The 27063-nt window shown below is 38.8% G+C and overlaps 1 protein-coding gene across 1 annotated transcript in view; it reads right to left on the bottom strand.

Annotated features, from left to right (window-relative positions):
• Positions 1-25637, bottom strand: part of dchs1b (dachsous cadherin-related 1b) — a 102923-nt gene extending 77286 nt beyond the window's left edge. Inside the window, exons 1-4 of the mRNA XM_087806806.1 lie at positions 25247-25637; positions 2132-2959; positions 1843-2040; positions 760-1533 (exon numbers count right to left, since the gene is read on the bottom strand). Of these exons, the coding sequence (XP_087662932.1) occupies positions 760-1533; positions 1843-2040; positions 2132-2941 (1782 nt within the window). The 5' untranslated portion in view covers positions 2942-2959; positions 25247-25637. The remainder of the gene's footprint in view (positions 1-759; positions 1534-1842; positions 2041-2131; positions 2960-25246) is intronic.
• Between the last annotated feature and the right edge of the window lie 1426 nt (positions 25638-27063).

Here is a 27063-nt window from a genome sequence, read left to right as displayed (position 1 = left end):
GCCTCCCACAAGTCCAGTGGAAATTAGTAGGTAAAATCTGTCCGGGAGAGGTCTAAAGTTAGTGGAATGTCATAATGGTTAATTACCTGTTATAATGTCCTATAACGCCACCTTTTTTACGCTAGCTGCTGCTCACTTCAAATAAAGATCAATTCAGTAAGGGTGAAGGCAACAAAAAAGAGGCCAAGTGGTTAAAGTAAGTAAGTAAGTAAGTCATTTTTGCAAGAGTGGCATTCTAACCCAATTTATGCAACCATCACTTTAACAACAGCTGAACGGTTCACAAAGGATCTTTTTGTTCCACTCATGGCTTCCTCCGTATTCTCTCGCCCGGCTGATGGAAACACAAAGTTCATAAAAAACTTTGTGTTTAAGATCATCTGCTTTCACTTTGAACAAAAGGCTCCCTGTGTGTTCGGAGTGACATCACGATGCACTTAAGTCGGTGTCAGGGTTCTTGTCATCGTGACGCAACCGTCAAACTTTGCAGACGGACATGTCATCGACTTAAAGAGTATTTCCTGAACCGAGACCTGATTTCCAAAGTAAATCAAATATTTGACGATGGGGAGCAATCAGGCAGGGTTCGGACATCCCAGGGAAATAAGAGATAGGTCAGGTTAATGAAAATGGTGGGGTGAACGTTTGGGGTTCATAGCAGGACAAATGCATGGACGGCGTTAATAATTGAAAGTGGCAGGTCGTGTTGTAACTAAAGTACTCCGGGTCGGCGGGATGACACGATGAACTTCCTCTTACCTCTAAGAAGCAGGTCCCGGCAGGGGTGTTCTCCTTGATGGAGGCGTTGTAGAAGTTCTTGGCAAACACCGGTTTGTTGTCATTAACATCCTGCAGGACGATGTCGACTTCTGCCGTCGACGACAGCGGCGGGTGGCCACTGTCGGTGGCGACGACGGTGACGCTGGGAGCCGGCTCGGATTCAAAATCCAGAGCTCTGGCGGTCGTAATGATTCCAGTGACCGGGTCGATGGAAAACCAATCGGAGTGGGAGTTTTTGCCTTTGAGGAGGCTGTATCGGATGTCGCCGTTTGGGCCCTGATCCTTGTCCCGGGCTGTGACCTGAAGAACGAAGGATCCTGGAAAGACGACTTCCGGAATGGTCTGTTTGTAGGACTGCTGGTCGAAGAGTGGGGGGTTGTCGTTGACGTCCATCACCTGGATGGTGAAGGAAGACTCTGCTCTGAGGGGAGGCGTGCCCGAGTCCGTGGCCATCACTCTGAGGTCGTACGAGTCTCGCTCCTCTCTGTCCAACACCTGGTCCACGTATATGAGGTAGATGATGCTGTCCTTGGTTGTCAGAGCAAACTTTCCATCACCCCCTTCTAAGGAGACGTTGACGTTGGCGTACTCCCCGTAGTCCGGGTCGGTGACGGATATCCGAGCAACGTACTGGCCCGGCTGGGCCCCTTCGGAGATCCTTGGGGAGCCGTCCTCGCTGAGAAAGATGATGGTCATGGTGGGCTGGTTGTCATTGAAGTCACGGACATGAATCGTAACGAATGCATTAGTCACCTGTGGAAGAAAATTGGAAACACATTATTCTGACCATTTTGAAAACTGGAGGAATGATTTAAGATTTAACATCCTTGACATGAGATTGAACAGAACGATGGAGATTCAAACACATCCGTCTGTAGAATCTAAACGTCCCAGATAAGTTAGGTTAAGTTAAGTTGTTGCCACATTATAAAACCAGTAGAAACAGAAGTTATTTTTACTACCAGAACAAAATGCAAACAGATCTTTTTCTATTGTTGAATCGTGTTGATGACGCCTCACTGCAATATCGTAATGACCTAAGACACCTGGATGTATATTTACCTCGGGATGACTGGCGTTATCTCGGGCCTGAACCACCAACTCATGGACGCGTTTGAGCTCAAAGTCCAGCGGTTTGTTAAGAGTGATGACCCCCGACTTCATGTCTATGACGAAGTAACGCTCGGGGTCACTTTGGCGCCGGTTGATTTCGTACAGCACCAGACCGTTGTCGCCTTCGTCCTCATCTGTCGCAAACACCTACGAGACCAGAAGGGGAGACCATCAATCCAAAACTATAAAGCAGACCACATCAGCTGTGATGCTAGTCCGTGATGAAGGATCATCTCACCTGAAGGATGCTGCTTCCTTGTGGTAGGCTTTCAGATATAATGGCGTGGTACCTGCTCTGGTTGTAGACCGGAGCGTGATCGTTGATGTCGGTCACCACCACTTCCAGGGTCATTGCGCCCATCTTTCGGGGCGAGCCCCCATCAAAGGCTTCGAGTACGATGGTGTATGATGAACGCTTTTCTCTGTCCAGGGGGCCGTTCACAACCAGATCCAGATATAGCGCCTTGTTAGCCGCTCTTTTGGTCTCAAGCCTGAATGCCTGGCCTACGTTGCCTTCCCGGATCGCATATCCTTGTGTGGTCAGCTGGTCCTTGTCGGCGTCGGTCGCAGGCTCCAGGGAAAACCTTGTTCCCACAGCCGTGTGCTCGGGAATTTTAAGAACGACTTTCTTTTTGGGGAACTCCGGCGCATGGTCGTTGATGTCGTTGACGGTAACGGACACCTCGATGGTCACCCCCGTCATGGTGACGGCGATGAAGCTGTACTGGTCCCTCTGCTCGCGGTCCAGGCGGCGAGCGGTCGTGATGATGCCGGTCGTCTCGTCGATGTCGAGGTCGCTGCCGACGCTGGTGCCCTCGTGGTCCGAGATGAAGTAGAGGCTGGCCGTTTCACCGGGAGGCAGTCCGGCGCTGATGTCGCCCACGATGGTCCCGGCGGGCTGCTCTTCGTCCAGCTGCAGCTCCAGCGCTCCCAGGACACCCGTGAACCGGGCCAGGAGAACGCTCAGACAAAACAAAGGCTTCCAGTGCCAGAGGTTCGGTCGACCGACCCCATCCCTCCGTCTCGAACCCGTACTTGTTAAAGACATGGCTCGGTTCCGCTACACCTGCGAGGAAAACAGTAGAAGAACATCATCAGTCGAGGACCTACATTTTATGACATATGAATTCTGAAAACATCTTGAAAGGCACATGTTACTAAAACACTAAATGAAAACAAATTCCTCATATCAAGAGCCTCTTTATATCCTTCCATGACCATGTGAAGGAAGTTTATAGTCCAGAACTCGTACTATAGACACTGCCTGATAAATCTTAGATATTCCCTCATAAAACGCATCCATAGGAATTCTTTGGAAAGAACTACTGGCTGGTTCAGGACCGTTAAAAGGCACATAAAGATGGACGAGAAAGCAAGTGATTCCCTCTCGACTCAACTTCAATACAACAATGTGTGCAAAAGTAGAGTAAAAACCTCCAAAAACAAATATTCTGCTAAAAAATGTGGTGTGTCAAATCGAAGGTCCAGCAGGTCATTTTATGCGGAAAGATCCAAGTGAAGATATTAAGATGGGATTTGTGGAAATGTTGGGGATTCTGCTGTCGAAAATGGTTACTCAGTTAAAACTCTCATTTCCTGTCAAAGCAGTGGTGGTTATACATTTTGCTACGCTTGAAACTTCGGCCATTTGTATAAGACATTGCAAACAGATGTACATGGAATTGTGAGTAAAGTACCAAACTGCTCATAAAACCCGACTTCGTTCAAGGAGCACTTCTTTTCTAATAGTAAGTAAGTAATATTAATAAAGCGCTTTTCTAGACCAGGGTCACAAAGTGCTTAAACAACCAAAACAATACCCGATAAAATATATGCTTAAAAGGTCAAGACAAACACAGGAGTCTCAGAGAATCAATAGTGAGGTTATTTCTTTTCAGACCAAGGGTGGTCCAATTAAAGTGTCTAGTCAAGTTCAATTTCAAAAATTTAATGAAATCCTATTTAAAAAAAACCTTTAAAACTAGATAACCTTTAATCCTTGTGACCAGAAAACAAATGTGATTGTGGTATCCCTTCTCTGGGTCAAGGTGAAGTACTGGAGGTCGTTCACCTTGACCCAGAGACAACACAAAGATAATGCTCCTTAAACCATAAAAAAAAACATATAAATAGGGAGTAAATGAAAAGTAATGGGATTTCAAAAGTCTGTTTTGAGCTTTAAGGAGTAAATACTGAGTCTCTGGCAGGAGTTGGGATGGACTGCGGTCGGAGAATCTTTCAAATGAGCCTCCAATACTTGATGAAGCGTCTGGTTTAGCCTCTCGTTTCATACGATAAACTGCTGAATGAATTCTAGTGAAAGTTTGTCCAGTTTATTGCGTTTGACACTTTTGGTCCAGACTTTGGATTTTTGAAATACTTGCTAAATGCCGATCGAGATAAGGAAACTGTAAGTGCCGTGTTTAACTGCATCCACGGAACCATTACTGTTTTGTCTGGACTTTGATGGAAAACTCGTAGCTCGTAATGATTAGTCTCCGTCTCCGTACGCTACGTTTGAAGCGATGACCTGTTATCACGTGACCGCGCCTGACAAATGAAGTCCCGTTGAAATTAAAAACAGTTCTGGGACTCTTTAATCTACTTGGCCATCTCGATGTGTTGATGTGTAATCAACCTTTTAATGGCGTCTACAAATATTTACATAGAGCGTGAGCCAATGTTTGCACATGTTTATAAGATCTTTTTTAAAGTGTTGTTTTCAAAATGACATGATTTCAACAGGCCCTCGTGATGAAGTATCTCTGTTGTTGGATCAAAGTATCTCAAGCTAAACTGTCTCCCGGGAAAATGATTCACTCGGAATATTTAAACAGCAGCGGGATGACAGAAGAGATTAATTCACTGGTGGAGTCGGTCCTTTAGTGCAGGCATCAACTGGACAGACCTTTGGATCGCAACAGTGCGACTCTATTCTCACATCAATCCATTTTCCGTGCTGCACTCTTTTGTACTTCTATGTATTAACATCTTCCTAACGCTTACAATTCAATTTTTTAAAACTTCTCCATCTGTCATGCTATGTATAAATAACAAGATGATAATATATAAGGATAAAAACACCTACGTTATTCACATGACAAGTCCAGATATATGCCAGATGTATTCCAGATTCAAGATGTTCAGGGTCTTTATATATGTCAGGGGTTTTTTTTACACTTTAAAAATAGCAAAGAGCAGTAAAAGTTGTATTTCAAGGTCGAGTCAGTCATCACCCAAAGTTGGTGGACATAAATAGGAATGTAGATCTACTGGTTAATCAAAAGTTTGGCTTTTAGCTCAGCTCTTCTTAAATGTTAATGGGAACACAGAAGTTTTTTAAATAAATTTCAGTAAAAAAGCACATGTGTACAAATTCTTAGGATTGTTAAATGTGTATATTTCATTATTAAATAATAAAAATATAATAAATTACCCAAGAGCTTTCCTTCTAAAAAAAACCCTTTAATGGAAACAATCCTTTTTTTAAATTTTGGTAGTATTTGGCTTTATTTTTAGGCAGCCAATGTAGGCCTCAACCAACAAGAAAAACCTCAAGGAAAAGGTAATACTTCTTAATATGAAGAAGAGAACGCAGGCAGAGAGGAGAAGACTAAATACATTTTAAAAAAAATTACATGATAAAGTTTAGGGACAAAGTGTAAAAGGGTGATGTTGTGAGATGGCACTCTTGAATAGAAATGACTGGTAACGACACAATGAACAAGACAATATACTGTGATATTGTAGTAACAAGGATATATGTGTAGTATTGTCCAGTACTTGACTCTGGTGTTGTAGTATTTACAGACCACATGACTCTTGACGAAGTCGTAACTACTTTCATTTGTATTCAAACCAAAATATGTCCAAACATCATCTTTAAAAGAGAGCTGAGGGTCGACTGTATCCTCTCGTCCTCAGTCATTGACAGGATCTGTTTGGTCTTTTCCCTTTCCTTAAGCTGTGGAGGACGTAATGACTGCTGCCATCTAGCGGCCGGAAGTTTAATCGCAACACAAAAACTAAACCACGATTGCAAATTTAAAATAGATAAATCGACAAAATGCTGTTGAATATTATTACAATATTTAAGTGAATCAATATTGTCTAGCAACACTTGTATTAGGTTAATCTGGGAAAAACTAAACTGAAATACTGCCACGCATGTCGATAAAGTTTTTGGTGTGTGTGGATACTTTCTTTTTACAAACAAAACAAACGTGATTTATTATCCCACGACTCGACGCGGCCATCAGACTTCCTATTGACCCCGACCTCTGGCAGTAGTTTATGAGGCCTCGGAGGGGAATAGATTAATAAAATCTATAGGTCCTCCGGGGGCCGAGAAGGAACGGAGATGGCGGACGCTCTGCTATGGACGCTGACCTCCACATCTGTTCCAGACGGCGGCCCTGGACACTCCACTCCTACACCAGACACACACACACGCACACCCTCGCTTTGTTTTCTGTCCTTGTGTTTGTCCTGGACCAGGAAAAGACAGAGAACTGTTGAGCGTCTGGAACAGAACCAGGGGTGTGATGGTTCTGCCACTCGCTGGGGAAACTCTGAGTCAAAGCTTTGAGAAGGGAAAACCTGTGGTAACATAATGCGACCATTGACAACAGAAAACAAAGAGAAGAAATCATGGCAGGGACTTGGAATCAAAACAGAGGTTAAGTATAATCTGTGATTACGGCTCTGGCTCGGTGTCCTTGTTGTCTCTACGGGGAACGCTTAGCCGTGTCGGACGAGGCTGGAAAACACGACGCCGTCCAAAAAAATTGCGCTCTTAACGTCAAACCTCTTCTCGTCAGAGCCGGTGAAAGGTCGGAGAAAAAGAGCGCACCGTCGGAGATCCTTCACCGCTGATGGGGGATCCGTGACATCATCTCCTCTCCGAGGTGTTTCTGCTCGTGATTGACCCTGAGAGACGAGCTGATGGGAAACAGTCGGAGTCTCCCGGAGAAGAGACCTTGACGTACGTATGTTTGACATGGAAGGTAGTCGTGCTGCTGAAGGTCGTCACCGAGGCTTCCATGAAAGTTGTGTAGATTTCTGGCCAACAATGAAGATGAACTACTATAATAACATATAATCCAATGCCAACTTTTTACATGACCAGCTTTGAGTTGCTTCTCTGTAAAAGTCAAGTTTTTGACGGTGAACCAAAGTGGTTTAGTTGATGCAACATCAACATGAAGCTCTCAAAGCAAGTTTACACAGAAAAAAATAGGAGATTTAAGGATTAATGGGAGAAAAAAAAAATCTTTACAATGCACAAGATTGTTACCATTTTTTCATGATACTGCGTTTATTTTTTTTATCAATTAACATTCATAGCGTTTGATCATTTTTGTGTTGCAATTAAACCTCCGGTCGCTACATGGTAGCAGTCGCTACGTCCTCCATAGCCAAAGGAACCATGAAACCCTGCAAGATCCCGGTAATGACTGAGGATGAGAGGATACAGTCCACTGTATCCGCTGTTTTAAAGCTGATGTTTGGACATATTTTGGTTTTTAAAAACAAATGAAAGCAGTTACGACTTTGTCAAGAGTCATGTGGTCTGTAAATACTACAACACCAGAGTCAAGTACTGCACACTACTACACATATATACTTTTTACTACAGTATCACTATATATTGTATCGTTGCTCTTGTATCGTGATACTGTATCGCCTGATTCTTGACAATACACATCCATCTTTGCAACACTTTCATAAGACAGAAACTCTCTGGGGAAAATACATTTAGGCCCAGGAAAATACTTTTGGATCCAGGTCAAGAAACTTTTAAACGCTAGAAATTAAAAGATACCGGCGATGACTGAGGACGAGAGGATACAGTGACTCCAGCAGCTTTTAAAGCTGATGTTTGGACATATTTTGGTTTGAAAACAAATGAAAGCAGTTACGACTTCGTCAAGAGTCATGTGGTCTGTAAATACTACAACACCAGAGTCAAGTACTGGACAATACTACAAATATATCCTTGTTACTACACTATCACAACACCAGAGTCAAGTACTGGACAATACTACACATATATGCTTGTTACTACAGCATCACAACACCAGAGTCAAGTACTGGACAATACTACACATATATACTTGTTACTACAGCATCACAACACCAGAGTCAAGTACTGGACAATACTACACATATATGCTTGTTACTACAGCATCACAACACCAGAGTCAAGTACTGGACAATACTACACATATATACTTGTTACTACAGTATCATAACACCAGAGTCAAGTACTGGACAATACTACACATTTGTACTTATTACTACACTATCACAACACAAGAGTCAAGTACTCGACAATACTACAAATATATCCTTGTTACTACAGTATCACTATATATCATATCGTTGCTCTTGTATCGTGATACTGTATCGCCTGATTCTTGACAATACACATCCATCTTTGCAACACTTTCATAAGACAGAAACTCTCAGGGGAAAATACATTTAGGCCCAGGAAAATACTTTTGGATCCAGGTCAAGAAACTTTTAAACGCTAGAAATTAAAAGATACCGGCGATGACTGAGGACGAGAGGATACAGTGACTCCAGCAGCTTTTAAAGCTGATGTTTGGACATATTTTGGTTTGAAAACAAATGAAAGCAGTTACGACTTCGTCAAGAGTCATGTGGTCTGTAAATACTACAACACCAGAGTCAAGTACTGGACAATACTACAAATATATCCTTGTTACTACACTATCACAACACCAGAGTCAAGTACTGGACAATACTACACATATATGCTTGTTACTACAGCATCACAACACCAGAGTCAAGTACTGGACAATACTACACATATATACTTGTTACTACAGCATCACAACACCAGAGTCAAGTACTGGACAATACTACACATATATGCTTGTTACTACAGCATCACAACACCAGAGTCAAGTACTGGACAATACTACACATATATACTTGTTACTACAGTATCATAACACCAGAGTCAAGTACTGGACAATACTACACATTTGTACTTATTACTACACTATCACAACACAAGAGTCAAGTACTCGACAATACTACAAATATATCCTTGTTACTACAGTATCACTATATATCATATCGTTGCTCTTGTATCGTGATACTGTATCGCCTGATTCTTGACAATACACATCCATCTTTGCAACACTTTCATAAGACAGAAACTCTCAGGGGAAAATACATTTAGGCCCAGGAAAATACTTTTGGATCCAGGTCAAGAAACTTTTAAACGCTAGAAATTAAAAGATACCGGCGATGACTGAGGACGAGAGGATACAGTGACTCCAGCAGCTTTTAAAGCTGATGTTTGGACATATTTTGGTTTGAAAACAAATGAAAGCAGTTACAACTTCATCAAGAGTCATGTGGTCTGTAAATACTACAACACCAGAGTCAAGTACTGGACAATACTACACATATATACTTGTTACTACAGTATCACTATATATCATATCTATTCCCCTGTAACGTGATAGATCGTACTTCCAGATTCTTGTCAATACACACATCTATTCACAAAGAAATTCCCACCTTGTTAAACCACAATGTGTATAACGTGAAAATACAATAAGTGTTACCATTGTGGATCTACTAACCCACAGGCCTATCAAAAATCTTAAGTCAAGTCTTAGGGTCTGACTGCCACCACAAGGTAGTCACCCCCCCATTCTTCACACCCTGTGAAAACACACTGATATATGTGTTTCCGACATTTTTACCGTGTTAGTTTTACTTGCAATTCCGTGTGTTTGTATTGGAAAAACACGTGCCAAACATCTGGGCACGTCGTGGCCGTGACATCATCTCGGTGCGACCACGCTGACAGGCGGTGCAGGTCTGGAGGGCTCCACGCAGTCTCAGCCGCACAACATCTGGCATTGCACCCCCATAATCTGTCTGTAGTGCACGCAAGCCTCAAAGCCTCAAATAAACGGGGCCTCCGCTCATAAGTGCTGCTACCATATAATAGAGAAATCACTGATTTCAATGGGATGTGACTGAAGTATATGAAGTGCACGAGGATACGTGTGAGCGTGTTTATATTAGAGGAAAAGGTTTTTTTTTCCTCACGTCAAGCCAGTTCTGAACTAGGGTTCTATCGCCGGTCCAGTCCCGCTCGCACCCCCTTCCTTCAGTCCATCTGTGCTAATAGGTTCTGCAGACCCTTTGCTGGGCTCGCCACGGCTACTGCGGCCAAACTAAACAGGGTCCGAAAACTCACGGTCCACAGGAAAAAAAACGTCAACGAGTCGTCGCACACCTGCACGGACAGACTCACGAACAGCTGTTTTTGGCAACGTCACACAAATTTGTCGACTTCTCCTTATGGGCGGTAAAAACTCTGATGTCGCCTGCAGGGAAAACTGACCAACTCACCAAAATATACATTCAAGTAGCAAAAAAACAAGTCCACCAACTATGCAATGTTTGACAATATAAGAAACATTTTATGGTCTAAAAAAAAGTAGATATGTAAAGCTTTAAATATAAGTTAGTATTAAGAGAATACTTACACTTCTAGATCTAAACTACTTTCGTCTAAACTACTTTTATATACCCGTCAAACCCAAGATTTCATATGGCCACGGATGTGACCCTATGGTGTTATTCAGCAGCGAAACTTCCAAAAAACACATCAGATATTAAGATTTTATTAATGACTTAACAAGCTTTACTAGTCCAGAGATCCACACCGGGTGGGTTTCCCCAAGACAGAAATCGAAATTCCGTCCCTACGCTTTGGAATACTGTGTCTTTGGAGATCTTTGTATATTTTTTAAACAAGTTTTTACGTTGATTAAACATGTCTTTTTTGTTTTACTTGATTCAAAATCAATAGGTCATTACCCTGTGTGGTGCCTCATAGATACACAATCAATATCTCCAATCAATGATCTGACTGGTGTCGATATTATTTACCAATTTTGATTTAGAAAAAAGAAAATGATCTTAAATATAAAGCTCTAGTGAGAGGTTTTCCCTAAGGTTGTGGATTAAAGATCATTAGAAACTTTTGTTTTGGGATAAAAAGGTGGAGAGAAAAGACTTAATTTTACATTTTATATCAACCATTTTGAAGAGCTTTTTTCTTTACAGGGTGTTGAGAAATTTGTTTGATACTTTTGAAGAGAAGCGACGGTATTTTTGGACGAGTGTGATTACAGGGCGAAGTGAGAGGTTAAGTGGTGTTGTGGTGCCGAAGACCACAGCACCAGGAAAAGCTAACTCGAGCAGTACGAGGTCTTTTGAAGACCAAGGAATGCTGCCCATATCTCAATCAATTAGCTTGTGTTTGTGTTTTCAGGGGACAACAATTTTGACCCCCTCCTTCTACTTTAGAGAGCCCCCCCCTATATTGGATCTGTAAATAGACACCCCACATCTGAAGCCAGCTGTCGGGACTAGTAGGGCCAGTATTTGAAGTCCAGACTGAAAGACGATATCGGGGTCAATTTATTTCCATAAGTGACTTAATTAACATGAAAGTTGACTGTAATCCAGAGAGAGTAACACGATAGCACTTCTCGTACGATTGATCGATGCTTGGACGCCCCCTGAAGTACAAACACACATGAATACATAATGGATTTATTAGTAATGGAGCGCTTTAAGTACTAACTGGGGATGAGTTATCGAAAAGGCTTTTTAAAAAATCTTTTTTAGGGAAACAACTGACTACAAAAAAAGAAAATTCTCGTCATAGGCGCATCCGTCCAGTATGTCAAGACTTTACTTAGGGTCAAGATTTTCTGATTTAAGGCTGTGAGAAAATTTAAGAAAAACCCTTAAATTTCGTAATACTTTTTTTGATTTCAACAGAACTGTATGGATTTTTATTGAAGTTGTATTTAATTTATATCATGCTTCTTTAATGGTTTAGATTTCCATAATATGTGTTTGGAATGAAACAATTGTTCTATGTATATCTATGTATATTATGTACGTGCAAATATTTACTACGTTTTTTTTATTTTCGGTCCTGCTGGACGGCAGCAGTCATTACATCCCCGCAGCTAAGGGTACAATAAAAACCAGAGAGATTCTGGCGACGACTGAGTACAAGAGGATACAGTCGACTACAGCAGCTTTTAAAACCAAACAAAAGCAAATAAAAAGCAATTACGACTATTTAAAGAGTCTTGTGGTCTGTAAATTCCTCAACACCATTAAATACTCAGACAATACTACAAATATTCTTGTTCATAAAGTTTCAAAATATGTTGAATTGTTGCCATTATCGTGATACGATAGTTGTTAGCGTCAGGTCATTTATACACTGTTATGTGTGCGTGTACTAGGTGGTTTGATTATTGATTTGGTGATATCGCGACGCGCTGGCGGCTCCTCTCTGATGTCACTGAGTTTCGCTGGGAAACCGATGCAAGTCCCTGGAAACTGAGCGTTTTCAGTGATGTTTTCCTCCGATCATGTCGGAATCGAACGAAAGGGAAATATCATATCTTTTTACTTATCCAACCCCCAGGCCTCCCCTACAGCACTCGATGCTGTGGCGTGCACGCGGCTACATTTTTGGGTGAAGGACAGCCCTACAATATGGTATTGTGAAAAAGATATGTTGCAATATTTAAGTGTATCGCTATTTTCTTACACACCTATTGTTAAAATAACAGCTCAATAAATCGACTTCATGAGTCATGATTGTTTGAAGCTAATCTTAGTACATGAGTGAATGGATTTGTTTCGATCGTTTTAAATATTTAAACTTCAATACACAGTTGGTGTGTTGGTTGTGTGAGAAACACTCGTTTGTATCCAACGGTACCATGGATGCAGGTAAACATCGTCTTCTAACAAAAGCTCAAATTCCCTTTTCGTCCCTCCTGTTCTCGCGTAATTACCGTAATGATCGGAGCCAAGTCCTTCCCGGTGTTTACCTCACCAGGAGTGTGTTTTACCACTGGCCATGAAATGTCACTCAGGAGTTTGACTTTATTGCTTATTTCCTACATAAACGTCGACGTCAGTGACGGTTGAAGAAGTCACGCGTGATGAAAACACGTCATGCCGAGACCCGTCGGGCTCGCGGTGCGAAAGAGAGGATCCCGGCCAGCCACCGTAATAAAAGAGTAAGCCTGCACTTTGTTTTCAAAATCCACAATGTGTTTTATTACGGAGATGATAGAAGAATGGAACGGTTTATACCTCTTTTTTTTTTTACAGTTTGGCCTGAGACTCTGGTTTCAAAGTTAGACGTTGTTAATGAGAGCGTTGACTGTGGATTCATTGGCGACTGTAAAGTTAGATGAAGTAAGAAAAGTGATTATTTTGTGGAGTAATAACTTATTATTATATATTATTTAATGCATTGATCTTATTATCTCAACAATTGTGGCCAAATATTTAATAACGATAATTTTGAGTGAGTTTGAGTGATGTGTTTATTGGCAACAATCTGGTAATACAACATGTATTAAGACAAAAATGCAACAATACGATATATTGCGATATAAAGTGATACTGTAGTAACAAGAATATATGTGTAGTATTGTCCAGTACTTGACTCTGGTGTTGTGATAGTGTAGTAACAAGAATATATGTGTAGTATTGTCCAGTACTTGACTCTGGTGTTGTGATAGTGTAGTAACAAGAATATATGTGTAGTATTGTCCAGTACTTGACTCTGGTGTTGTGATAGTGTAGTAACAAGAATATATGTGCAGTATTGTCCAGTACTTGACTCTGGTGTTGTAGTATTTACAGACCACATGACTCTTGATAACTGCTTTCATTTGTTTTGGAACTAAATATGCAGAAAAATCAGCTTTAAAATCTGCTGGAGTCACTGTATCCTCTCGTCCCCAGTCATCGTCGGGATATTGTTCCTTTAGCTGCGGAGGACATGATTACTGCTGCCATCTAGTGGCTGGAGGTTTAATTGCAACACAAAAATGAACAGATGTTATAAATATAAATTAAATAAACCTTAATAAATAAAATGCGATTCGTCAGCCAAATATTAATAATAATAATAATAATATATTTTTTTTAATGTGTTTTAAATATGATTTGAAAGCCAAAATAATAATACTTTTTGTTTGTTTTTAAATAAATCAATACTGTGGATCGCAGAGACGCAAATTTTAATGTCATGATCAGGTCTGTTTGATCTTGGAAGCAGAAATCTTAGCCCTATTTTGGACATTCACATTTTTTTGTACAAAATGATAAAATGTCAAATTGACAACATCAGTGGAACATTTGAATCTCACCCTTTGATCACCATTTAAATGGTTAATTGTTGTGATTCATATGGTGTGGTTTGGATTTTAAGGGGTGAAGTCAGGACTGCAGACCTTGAGTCATTTTTTCATCTCCAGACACTGGATATCACACTTTTATTTTCGTGTTCCTACGGTCTATAAAAACCCTTCTATTTCAGATTCAGAACGAAATGTCCCGACGGAAAAAAACAAAGAATAAATCAGTTTGTATAAAAACTAGATATCCGTCCAAAAATTAATATCCGTTTTAAAAAATAAATCGTTTCTATTGAGGCGGCCATGTTTGATTCCGTTGATGAATCAGAGTCTGTTACTAATATTAACCAAATCCAGCAGGTCTCAGTCCTTAATAACCAACCGACTAGTTCTGGTGCCAAACCAACGAAAAAAAAAACGATTGAAGCCGTCGTTGACATGAAGGAAAAACCTCTGGAGGTAAAGAATTCTTTAATGAGGTTTCCTTGTACTACGTTGGCCACGACTCGCATCTTACGCAGTAAAAGAATGACTCACACCTGAAGACGGAGTGTGTCACACACACACACACACACACACACTCTTAAAAAAAAGACCTCTGAACCATCAGGGGAGACATGGTGCGAAGTGATTCGCCGACCTCTTCACTCACGGGGTCACGCTGGCGAGCGCATTCCTTTGTGAACACATTAATCACGGCAAAAAGTGAAAGTTCCGCGGATGAACTGACAAAACAAACAAAGGGATCATAGAGAAGATAAGGAGAGAAAATACAGTGATAAAGAGATTGAGGTCCAGCTGCCGCCTCGACTCACTCGTCACTCCTCGCCGCCGGGGGCGTGTTTTAACGCCCCACAAGTTGTTGAGAAAAGCGTTTATATCACTGAAAGTATCTTCGGTCCGGGGATCTATTCATAGTTGTGACACTGAATACTGTCCGGCAGCAATTAGAAGTTTCAGAAGCATGTTTCAGATGTTAAAGTAACATGTTACAGTCACAGCTAATCATAGGACGGATTTATTCCACTTAAGAGGCAACAGTTTAATTCAAAAATAAGCTAAACATTGACTTTATATTCAAAAACTATGGAAGAGGAGAGTAAGAAAATATCTATACATTCAAATATTATATATAATTCTTATTTTTTTCACGATACCTTATCATAATTTTTTATTTACAATAACTATATTCAGATTGTTTGTTCATTTTTGTGTTGCAATTAAACATCCGGCCGCTAGATGGCAACAGTCATTACGTCCTCCGCTAGCTAAAGGAAGAGTGAAATCCCGCGGGAAACCGTCGGTGACTGAGGACGAGGGGATACAGGCGATTCCTTGTTTAGACAAATAAAAGCAGTGACAACTTTGTCAAGAGTCATACGGTCAGTAAATTATTCTGCAACTTCAGAGTATCACAATGTATCGGTGACCCTGTTTTGTGATACGTATATTATCACTTACTGAAGTTGACTGAGGACGAGAGGATACAGTGACTCCAGCAGCTTTTAAAGCTGATGTTTGGACATATTTTGGTTTGAAAACAAATGAAAGCAGTTACGACTTCGTCAAGAGTCATGTGGTCTGTAAATACTACAACACCAGAGTCAAGTACTGGACAATACTACAAATATATGCTTGTTACTACAGTATCACTATATATCGTATTGTTGCTCTTGTATCGTGACACTTCATCGCCTGATTCTGAACACACATCCGTTTTTGTGAAACTTTCATAAGACAGAAATTTTTCGGGAGAAATTACATTTAGGCCAAGAAAAATACTTTTAAAATCCAGGTTAAGAAACTTTAAACGCTGGTAATTAAAAGATACCGGTGATGACTGGGGACGAGAGGATACAGTGACTCCAGCAGCTTTTAAAGCTGATGTTTGGACATATTTTGGTCTGAAAACAAATTAAAGCAGTTACGACTTCGTCAAGAGTCATGTGGTCTGTAAATACTACAACACCAAGTACTCGACAATACTACACATATATACTTGTTACTACAGTATCACTATATATCGTATCTATTCCCCTGTAACGTGATAGATATTGTATCGTCCGATTCTTAGCAATACACAACCCTACCATGGAAGACAAAACAAAAATATTGCGCTATATAAACTTGAATTAGACTTGAAATATACTTTAATTATTAGTTATAAACTCTCAATCTACTCTCTGGTTAGTCGCGCACACATCTGTTTGTATCGTTGAATCATTTACGTTACATTTCATGTGATTAGACCAGGAATTAAGAGCCTGAATACTGATCAAAGGTTTGCTGACAAAACGCCCAACATGTGACAAATTAAAATACGGCTGAGAGATAAGAAATACATCGTCGGACTGAGACGTATAGTTGTGCCAAATAACACAGAATTATAAAGCAACGTTTGTGTGTAACAATTATGTGAAAAGGGGGAAAGAGTTTGGATGGGAAGTATATTTTGATTATATATATATATTTGATTATATCTTGATTCCTGCCAGAGTTAGATTTATTTATTTCTTAATATGGAAACCTTTTAGGGTTTAAAGAAAAAAAAAAGTGACATCAGAATATTGTATTTCATTATTCAAATGTCTACATTTTAATTTTGAGGATTTAAGCATGTAATTATTATTGTTTTAATAATTTAATTAAATAATTACTATATTAAAAGTTTGAAATGTATTTTTTGATATTTTTTATTTCAAAATAAAAAATAAATGTTATAAATAAGTGATGTTTTATGGTAGTTTAATCGTGCCAACTTTTTTACGTTGTATTTGTACTAAAAAAAAAAAGTATTTTTATTGTAATATTGTAATTACAATATCAATTTTTTTGGAATCATTCATTTTGAAAACCTCTGTCTAAATTCTATTATTAAAAAAAGGAATAAAATCTACTATTTAAAACCCAAATTCTTAAATAAAATGAGTCAATAAGAAATAAATAAATGTAGAATAGTTTTTATTATTTAAAAAAGGAATTCAATGAAAAAATAAATATATATAAAAGGAATATTTGACATTTTTCACCATTTAATATTCTGATGCCATTTGATTTTCTATTTTTTTTATTGCCAGTGTTGTAAACACCAAACTGGAAATGGTTTTGAAGTCATTACAGAATATCAAAAGAAAATAATAAGAATAAAATGAGAATAGAATGAATAAATAAAGAAATATAAAATAAGAGACATAAATAAAGACGACACGTTTGTCTTTAGAAACTCAAGGAGGAGTGAAGATATAAAGTCAAACACCAGCAGAACTCTCGACTCACGACCTCCTCAGTCATGAACCCTCAGATCAGGCTTTTGAAGTCAGTCTCTGATTATATCAATGACTTCATGAAAAACACATGAGACGCCGCCTCGCTCGCATCATACTCGTCGCTCTCCTCGCTTCTTCTTCTCCCTCGACTCCAAGCTCCGACACCTTCTCTCATCCGTGAGCCATCGAGATGGTCATCAGTTCACACATACATCACCCACAGATATTACCACACTTATACAAATACTACTTACTTACTTATGTCTTCAAGAGACTCAATTCAATGTGTGAACTGACTCTTTTTTTCATCCTTTTTGTTTCTTTTATGACTCGAGCCCTTGATCGCATGTACATTCAAAATATGGAAATTGTACCTTTGACTTTATAAATTGGGTTAAAAAAAGATGAATTGAAAGATGGATGGATGGATGGATGGATGGATGGATGGATGGATGGATGGATGGATGGATGGATGGATGGATGGATGGATGGATGGATGGATGGATGGATGGATGGATGGATGGATAGCTAAAGGAACAGTGAAATCTCTTGAGAAACCGGCGGTGACTCAGGACAAGGGGATACACGCAATTCAATGTTTAGACAAATAAAATGTCAAGAATCATGAGGTCAGTAAATTCCGCAAGTTCAGAGTATCACAACGTATCGGTGACCCCGTTTTGTGATACGTATAGCATCACTAGACTGAAGCTGACTGAGGACAAGAGGATACAGTGACAACTTCGTCAAGAGTCATGTGGTCTGTAAATTCTACAACACCAGAGTCAAGTACTGGACAATACTACACATATATACTTGTTACTACACTATCACAACACCAGAGTCAAATACTCGACAGTACTACAAATATATCCTTGTTACTACACTATCACAACACCAGAGTCAAGTACTGAACAATACTACACATATATACTTGTTACTACACTATCACAACACCAGAGTCAAGTACTGGACAATACTACACATATAAACTTGTTACTACACTATCACAACACCAGTGTCAAGTACTCGACAATACTCCAAATATATCCTTGTTACTACACTATCACAACACCAGAGTGAAGTGCTGAACAATACTACACATATAAACTTGTTACTACACTATCACAACACCAGTGTCAAGTACTCGACAATACTCCAAATATATCTAAATATTCTAATATGGATGGATGGATCTGATAATAATACATATTTACCAGATAAGATAATTGTAGTTTCTTTACATTATTGTTTATATGTACTTTATTTCCTTTTGAATATAGTTTCCACGGCCAAATAAACGCTCGTATACACAAAACCATCGACTTTGTCATTTCAAACGATCGGCGTCACAACATCACTCAGTAACTGGTTTCTATATACATCACAAATTTCCCCGTAAATGGATAAAGGATTATCTTATCTTATCTCGCGCCAGCTTTGCTAATTAGCTTAAAAGCAAACATGGCCAGAGTCCCTGGGTCTCTGCCGGGCCCCAGTGCCGTCCATTAAAATGTGTATAACTGTAAATCGGGAAGCGTTTTGTCGGCTCCTCTATGACGAAGTGATACAATTTTTTGAATTTACGGCCTTAAAACCCGATGTTTCCTCACATCCGTGCAACCGTGACTTTGGCACATCGGACCAGGTCACGAGTAAGTAGTCCATGAGTTCCGATTTCCTTTCTCTTTTTTTTAAATCCAAAGCTTCCTGCTGAAGCGATTTCAACATCCCATAATTTGAGAACGATATCTAGGTTGACATCCCAGACCATGTATCATGACCAGAGCCGCATCCATAGGCGGTTCTTCCTCGAAGCTCCGACCGTGAGTCATGAACAAGAGGCACTTCCTTCAGAACTGGCCCCAGAACAAACAGAAATGGAAAATTGCAGCGTCTGTCAATTCCAGCTCGTCAATCACTCCCGACAGGAGTCTCTCCGTTCATTTCCTTTGATTAGTCCAGTCGTACGGTGATGTCTTCTCCAGAGCCGTCTTCTTCGGGTCTGTATCTCCTCACGAACGACCTCTTATCATCAACCTTTTTTCTTTTCTTTTTTTTTATATAATCAAAGACGCCTTTAGAAGTTTCAAAGGAAAGTGTCAAGAGTGTGTATTTGGCAGCGGTTCATGGAAAGCATCACAAAAAGGGAATTTCTCATCATTAGGATTTTTACGCCTTAAAATAGTTTTCGCTACACGTGTAAATGGATGATGCAAATGGAAGCAACTCTTCAGGAAAGAGAGCGACTTTCTCGTGCAGATCTATCACATTATACACTTGTGAATACTCTTGAGAAATATTTGGTAAAGATACTTTGACAAAATTAAAGCATTTTTCCCCCCCAAAAAAAGGCCCAAAAACCGGGTTCAGAATGACGTTGTCGTGCCAAAGATAAGAAGCGTCGATGGACTGTTTACTCAGTGGATACGCTGGAAAGGAAGACTTGACCCGTGACTTTGTCAATGACAGAGTAAAAACACTAGAAGTGATGGACGAGGTGTAATGTGAACAGTCTTTAAAAAGATTTTGTGGGCCAAATCCAGCACGAAAAGGCATTTTTTTGTTGGCTAAAAATCCAAGTAGGTACATTTCATTGACCAACAAAGATGGCCTCAAGGTTGGCCCCCGAAAACAACACAAGGGATACCAAAAAAAACACATTTGTTTACGTGGTCACCTTGACCATGAGATTACACAAGGGTTAAGTAAAGATAAGTATTTTTGGTAAGACACTATCAGTGTCTACAATTTTACACAGACTCATAATAAGTAAAAATGAGGAAGACTGAAAAGACAATATTATGATATATGATATTGTATAGCATCACTAGACTGAAGCTGACTGAGGACGAGAGGATACAGTGAGTCCAGCAGCTTTTAAAGCTGATGTTTGGACATATTTTGGTTTGAAAACAAATGAAAGCCGTTACGACTTTGTCAAGAGTCATGTGGTCTGTAAATACTACAACACCAGAGTCAAGTACTCGACAATACTACAAATATATCTAAATATCCTAATATGGATGGATGGATGGATGGATGGATGGATTGATGGATGGATGGATGGATGGATGGATGGATGGATGGATGGATGGATGGATGGATGGATGGATGGATGGATGATGGATGGATGGATGGATGGATGGATGGATGGATGGATGGATGGATGGATGGATGGATGGATGGATGGATGGATGGATGGATGGATGGATGGATGGATGGATGGATGGATGGATGGATGGATGGCGTTAAAAAGTAAGTGTGTAGCAGCAGTGTTTTATTTGAGACAGTACTACCCTGACGAAATGTATGCACTGCGCAAGTAAGTGCACTGTCTTACAGTGTACTCTAAAGCAGTGCACTTGGAGAATTGCGCGATTTGCGACACTTTTCCATCGAAAACTGTCGACGATAAACAGAGTAAATACCAATTCTATCAGGTTAAAAAGTGACACTCCATGATTATTTTTGCAAAAAAAAAATACCCCAGGAGTGGAAAAAAAAACGTTTCCCTCCAGAAGAAGCTAACGCTAGCAATTATGAGTTCCATGTCTAAACGTCGGCCTCACTCGGCTGCAGACGCACCGACAGATACCCATATGGTTTTACTTAGACCAACATCTTAGCCTCGTCACCTCAAGAATCTCAAACCTGGACTACATGCTGGTGGGTTCCGTGCAGAGCACCACGTGAGAGAGATAGTGTAGCAAGATCTGGGTTAAGCACAGAAACAGAAGCTGTGGATGCAGGAAGACACTGGATCGTACCAGAATAACCGCTGTGGTCTGGAGCTTAAACGAGCCCCCGTGTCCCCCGTTTGGGGGTTTGGACCAGAAACTAAAGATCTTTGCTGTGAATGCAACTCGGACCGAAAAACACATTTCTGTCAAAACATATTTGCTGTTTACGGGAAACAATGGAAACGAGGTCCAGGCTTAATGCGTTTCACAGGGTTGGACCGTCCCTACGTGGTCTTTTCTGGTCGAGGGGAATCCTACACCGCTTTAAGCAATTGGAGAAAACTGTCAGGAGTAAACCACGATGCCTCGCGTTCGCAAATACCGACCACAATTATCTCTCTCGGGAGGGTCGACCGAAAATTGTTGGCCTGTATAGCGGAGAGGTTCTGTCTTCACTCCGGGGCTCGGTGGACGACTTGAAGGTGACATGATAAAACATCGGGAAATCAAGGAGTCATTAAAGTGTGTTTTTAGAAAGGAGTGATACTGTAGGTACTGCACTGGAAACAATTACGGTCTGAAATCAAAAGCCAGAATGATGGGGTGTGTATTGTCAAGAATCTGGCGATAAGATAAGGATCACTATCAGGAGAAACGATACCATATATTTTGATACTGTAGGATCTGAATAGAATGTTTTTGTCTTTAGAAACAAAGTCGCGAACAAAACAGCCTTAAGGAAGTGGAAGAGTGAGGATTACGATACAATGCGGTATTTTGCAATACTGTAGTAACAACAACACATTTGTAGTATTGTCGAATACTTGACTCTGGTGTTGTGATAGTGTAGTAACAAGGATATACAATATGTGTATTATTGTCCAGTACTTGACTCTGTGTTGTGATAGTGTAGTAACAAGTATATATGTGTAGTATTGTCCAGTACTTGACTCTGTGTTGTGATAGTGTAGTAAGAAGTATATATGTGTAGTATTGTCCAGTACTTGACTCTGGGGTTGTGATAGTGTAGTAACAAGGATATATGCGTAGTATTGTCGAGTACTTGACTCTGGTGTTGTGATAGTGTAGTAACAACTATATATGTGTAGTATTGTCCAGTACTTGACTCTGGTGTTGTGATAGTGTAGTAACAAGTATACATGTGAAGTATTGTCCAGTACTTGACTCTGGTGTTGTGATAGTGTAGTAACAAGTATATATGTGTAGTATTGTCCAGTACTTGACTCTGGTGTTGTGATAGTGTAGTAACAAGTATATATGTGAAGTATTGTCCAGTACTTGACTCTGGGGTTGTGATAGTGTAGTAACAAGTATATATGTGAAGTATTGTCCAGTACTTGACTCTGGTGTTGTGATAGTGTAGTAACAAGTATATATGTGTAGTATTGTCCAGTACTTGATTCTGGTGTTGTGATAGTGTAGTAACAAGGATTTATGTGTACTATTGTCCAGTACTTGACTCTGGTGTTGTAGTATTTACAGACCACATGACTCTTGACGAAGTCGGAACTGCTTTCATTTGTTTTCAAACTAAAATAGGTCCAAACATCGGCTTTAAAAGCTGCTGGAGTCACTGTATCCTCTCGTCCTCAGTCATCACTGGAACCCCACAGGATTTCCATCTCCACGTTTGAAGCTAACTTAATTTGAGCACGTAAAATATCATTGCTAGCTATTACATCAACGGAACATCAGGGGGCAGTAGCATTCTAGAGGTATCTGGTAAAACGAACAAACAAAAACCGAGACAAATCTTCAACTAATTTTTGGATCCAGATGGTTATTCTAAACATCAGCAAACCTTAACCCAAACTTGGAGTGTGTATTATCAAGAATGTGTTGATACGTATCACGATAAATAGATAACAATACTAATACTAATATAGTGATACTGTAGTAACAAGGATATATTTGTAGTAGTGTGTAGTACTTGACTCTGGTGTTGTAGTATTTACAGACCACATGACTCTTGACAAAGTAGTAACTGCTTTCATTTGTTTTCAAACCAAAATAGGCACAAAAAGCTGCTTTAAAAGCTGCTGAAATCACTGTATCCTCTCGTCCTCAGATATCTCCTGTGATTTCACTCTTCCTTTAGCTGCAGAGGACGTAATGAGTGCTGCAGGAAGTTGAATTGCAACACGAAAATGAAAGAATGCTTCCCTTATTTGTAAATAATGGACTTTTATCAGTGTACCAATGTTTTCTCCCACATCTAGCTAATATCAAAACACATTTTTAATGATTTATATTAAGATTTTGAGGGTTTCAATTTGTTCCTTGCAGTGCGAAACTAGGTTAATACAAAATGCAACACTGGTCAAAGTCTGAAAGGGTTGCACTAATTCTTTTAAATGCGATCATATTAAACAAAAGAGACCTTGTTCATTTTTCAATAATAACACCATAGTATTGTTGATTTTTTTTTTGTGTCCCCACTGCCTGTTGGTGCGATTCTTAAGATCTGAATTCTCCCAGGATTATCCAGTTTAAAGTCAACTTCAAACGGAAAAAAAAGTAGGGCAGGTTAGCAAGACATCAGTCGTTCCCACACATTTATTAGCAGATCGCACAGAAATTATATAATTTCATATTTAATTGATTATTACTGTCTGAAAGGTGTTTTGTTTTGAAAAAAAGAACATTAGTCGGTGACTCTTGACACCTTAAGGTGCTCGTTTCAGTCAATTTTACTAAAAAAAACAAACAATTCTATTTGATTTATTTGTACTGTTTCAATCTATAATGCTTAAAAAAAATAAACTGGTCCAAGATACAAAAAAAAAGGGGTTGTGGGAAGCCTGCTGTTTTAACTGAGGTTTGGCTTTTTTTGGGGGTGACCCAATACCTGGCATGGATCCAACCTTCAGGTTTTCTTCACCACTGACCCAGGAAGTTGCATATCCTCTAGTCCTCAGCAAGTCTACATTTTTGAATCGTGATACTTTTCATTTCCTTTTTTCCCATATTGGATTGTATGAAAGAGTTCACTCATTCATTTACCAAGAATTCTTTTGTTAGTCTGTGTTTATTTTTTATTGGATTTGATCCTAAAATGTTAAAAAAAATCCTGTCTTTGTTTAGTGTTTTGGTTGATGAACCCTTTAAAGAACATGAAGGATCATCTTCTGCATCACGAGAAGCATGTGAGTCTCCAGTTCTATTGTGTTTCATTCACTACTTTTCATCTCTATGAGCATGAATTTAAGGATGAATTTAAGCATTAATTTAAGCATGGATTTAAGGATATTTTAAGGACGAATTAAAGGTTGATTTTAAGGATGAATTTAAGGATGATTTTAAGCGTGAATTTAAGGATGAATTAAAGGATGATTTTAAGGATGAATTAAAGTATGATTTTAAGGATGATTTTAAGGATGAATTAAAGTATGATTTTAAGGATGATTTTAATGATGAATTAAAGTATGATTTTAAGGATGATTTTAAGGATGAATTAAAGGATGCATTTAAGAATGAATTTAAGGATGAATTCAAGGATGATTTTAACGATGAATTTAAGGATGAATTTAAGAATGAAGTTAAGCATGAATTCAAGGATTAATTAAAGGATGAAATAAAGGATGATTTTAAGTTTGAATTAAAGCATGAATTCAAGGATGATTTTAAGCATGAATTCAAGGATGATTTTAAGCATGATTTTGAGGATGAATTTAAGGATGATTTTAAGCATGAATTTAAGGATGATTCTAAGCATGATTTTAAGGATGATTTTAAGGATGAATTAAAGGATGCTTTTAAGGATGATTTTAAGGATGAATTAAAGGATGATTTTAAGGATGAATTAAGGGATGATTTTAAGGATGAATTAAAGGATGATTTTAAGGATGAATTAAAGGATGATTTTAAGGATGAATTAAAGGATGATTTTAAGGATGAATTAAAGGATGATTTTAAGGATGAATTAAAGGATGATTTTAAGGATGAATTAAAGGATGATTTTAAGGATGAATTAAAGGATGATTTTAAGGATGATTTTAAGGATGAATTAAAGGATGATTTTAAGGATGAATTAAAGGATGGTTTTAAGGATGAATTAAAGGATGATTTTAAGGATGAATTAAAGGATGCATCTCCATCATCTTCATCATGAATGGCTGAGAATAAAAGACTGACTTACATTCATCTGCGCCTCACTGCAGCTGGATCTCTGGGTACCCCCTCCAGAAAAAAAAAACCCTGGATTAGTATGCAAACGGTTTCCAATCCAAAACCCTGCGACACGTTCAACTGGATCCACTTCCAACCGGTGCCGATCCTAACGTTAATATCCACAAAGAATTCCAGTGACGATCGATCCGGTTCTTCTTCTGGTCCCGGTCCTCTGGTCAGGTGGAGCGGGTCTGGAGCGAGGAATAATAATCGCCGTCCTTTTCTCTCTCTCTCTCTCGAACCAGCCGCCGGTTCTGTTCCTCTGACCCAGCATCCAGTCCAGTGACACACGGCCGGTGTGAAGACTCGCTCCCGGGCAGCAGCACCTTCTCCTCGGCGGGTGAAAGGAGAGTCTTCCGCCAGCAGGCCCGGCCCCCCTTTATCTTCACACTCCCCCTCTCTCTCCCTCTCTCTCTCTCTCTCTCTCTCTCTCTCTCCTTCTTCTCCTCCACCGGCTGCTAATTTATTCGGGTTCGCTCCACAAAAGAGGGGATGAGGAGGAGGAGAGACTCTGGTGCCCTCCAGCTCCCCGCGCTGGAAGTAAGTCTGGAGACAAAGGTTTAGCTTTTTTGTTAGCAGCTGAAGCTAAAGGACTTTAAAAAGTTTTACATTTAAAACACTTCAGACGAATATATATGTATTTCACCAATATTTTAAAGGAGTCATTAAAACACTTAAATAGACGTATTTTTGTATAATACGTCTTAATAAGAACTTTAATAATAACCAATATTCTGAAGGCAATTACATACATTCGGAAATCTATTTTTATTTAATTATATAGGTTATTTCAACATAGCTTTTTGTGGCTGTAAATGTTGTATTTTTAATGTATATAGAGTCATTAAAACACATAAATAGACATATTTTTGTATAATATTCTAAAAAAATATATATTATATAGATTATTTCAAGGTTATTTCAACGTAGCTTTTTGTGGCTGTAAATGTTGTCTTATTCCCCCCCTAAATAATGTATATAGAGTCATTAAAACACTTAAATAGACGTATATTTGTATAATATTCTAAAAAAAAAGTAAAAAATTAGTTTGAAGTTTGATTTGACAGGTAGGTGTGTTGTGTTGATGAAAAAAAAGTATTGTTTTATTTTAATGTTTTCTAAAATATTTGAATCGTTTTTATTTTTGAATTATATACATATATATATAAATATACTTATATACATACGTTTTTAAAGTAATCGAATTATTATAAACCTTTCAATAAAATTAAAATAATTTAATTTTAAATAGAAACAAATTCAATATACACATTTTTGAATGCAGATGTTAAATAAAAACGAATTTAAACTTCCAAATTACACATTTTTGAATTTAAGTATTAAATAAAAACTAATTTAAACCTCCAAAATACATAATATTGAATTAAATTCTTTAATTTAAACTAATTAAAACTTCTAATATACACAGTTTTGAGTTCAAGTATTAATTTAAAACTAATTAAAACTTCTAATATACACAGTTTGGAATTCAAGTATTAAGCAAAACTAAATCAAACGTCCAGTATACACAGTTTTGTATTCAAGTATTAAATAAAAACTAAATCAAACGTCCATTGTACACAATTTTGTATTCAAGTATTCAATTAAAACTAATTCAAACGTCCATTGTAGACAATTTTGTATTCAAGTATTCAATTAAAACTAATTCAAACGTCCATTGTACACAATTTTGTATTCAAGTATTCAATTAAAACTAATTCAAACTTCTAATATACACAGTTTTGAATTCAAGTATTCAATAAAAACGAATTCAAACTTCTAATG

This window comes from Callionymus lyra, chromosome 14 (genome assembly GCF_982586985.1).
Source record: "Callionymus lyra chromosome 14, fCalLyr1.hap1.1, whole genome shotgun sequence".
NCBI classification, from domain to species: Eukaryota; Metazoa; Chordata; class Actinopteri; order Syngnathiformes; family Callionymidae; genus Callionymus; species Callionymus lyra.
This window is presented reverse-complemented; position numbering and strand designations above follow the sequence as displayed.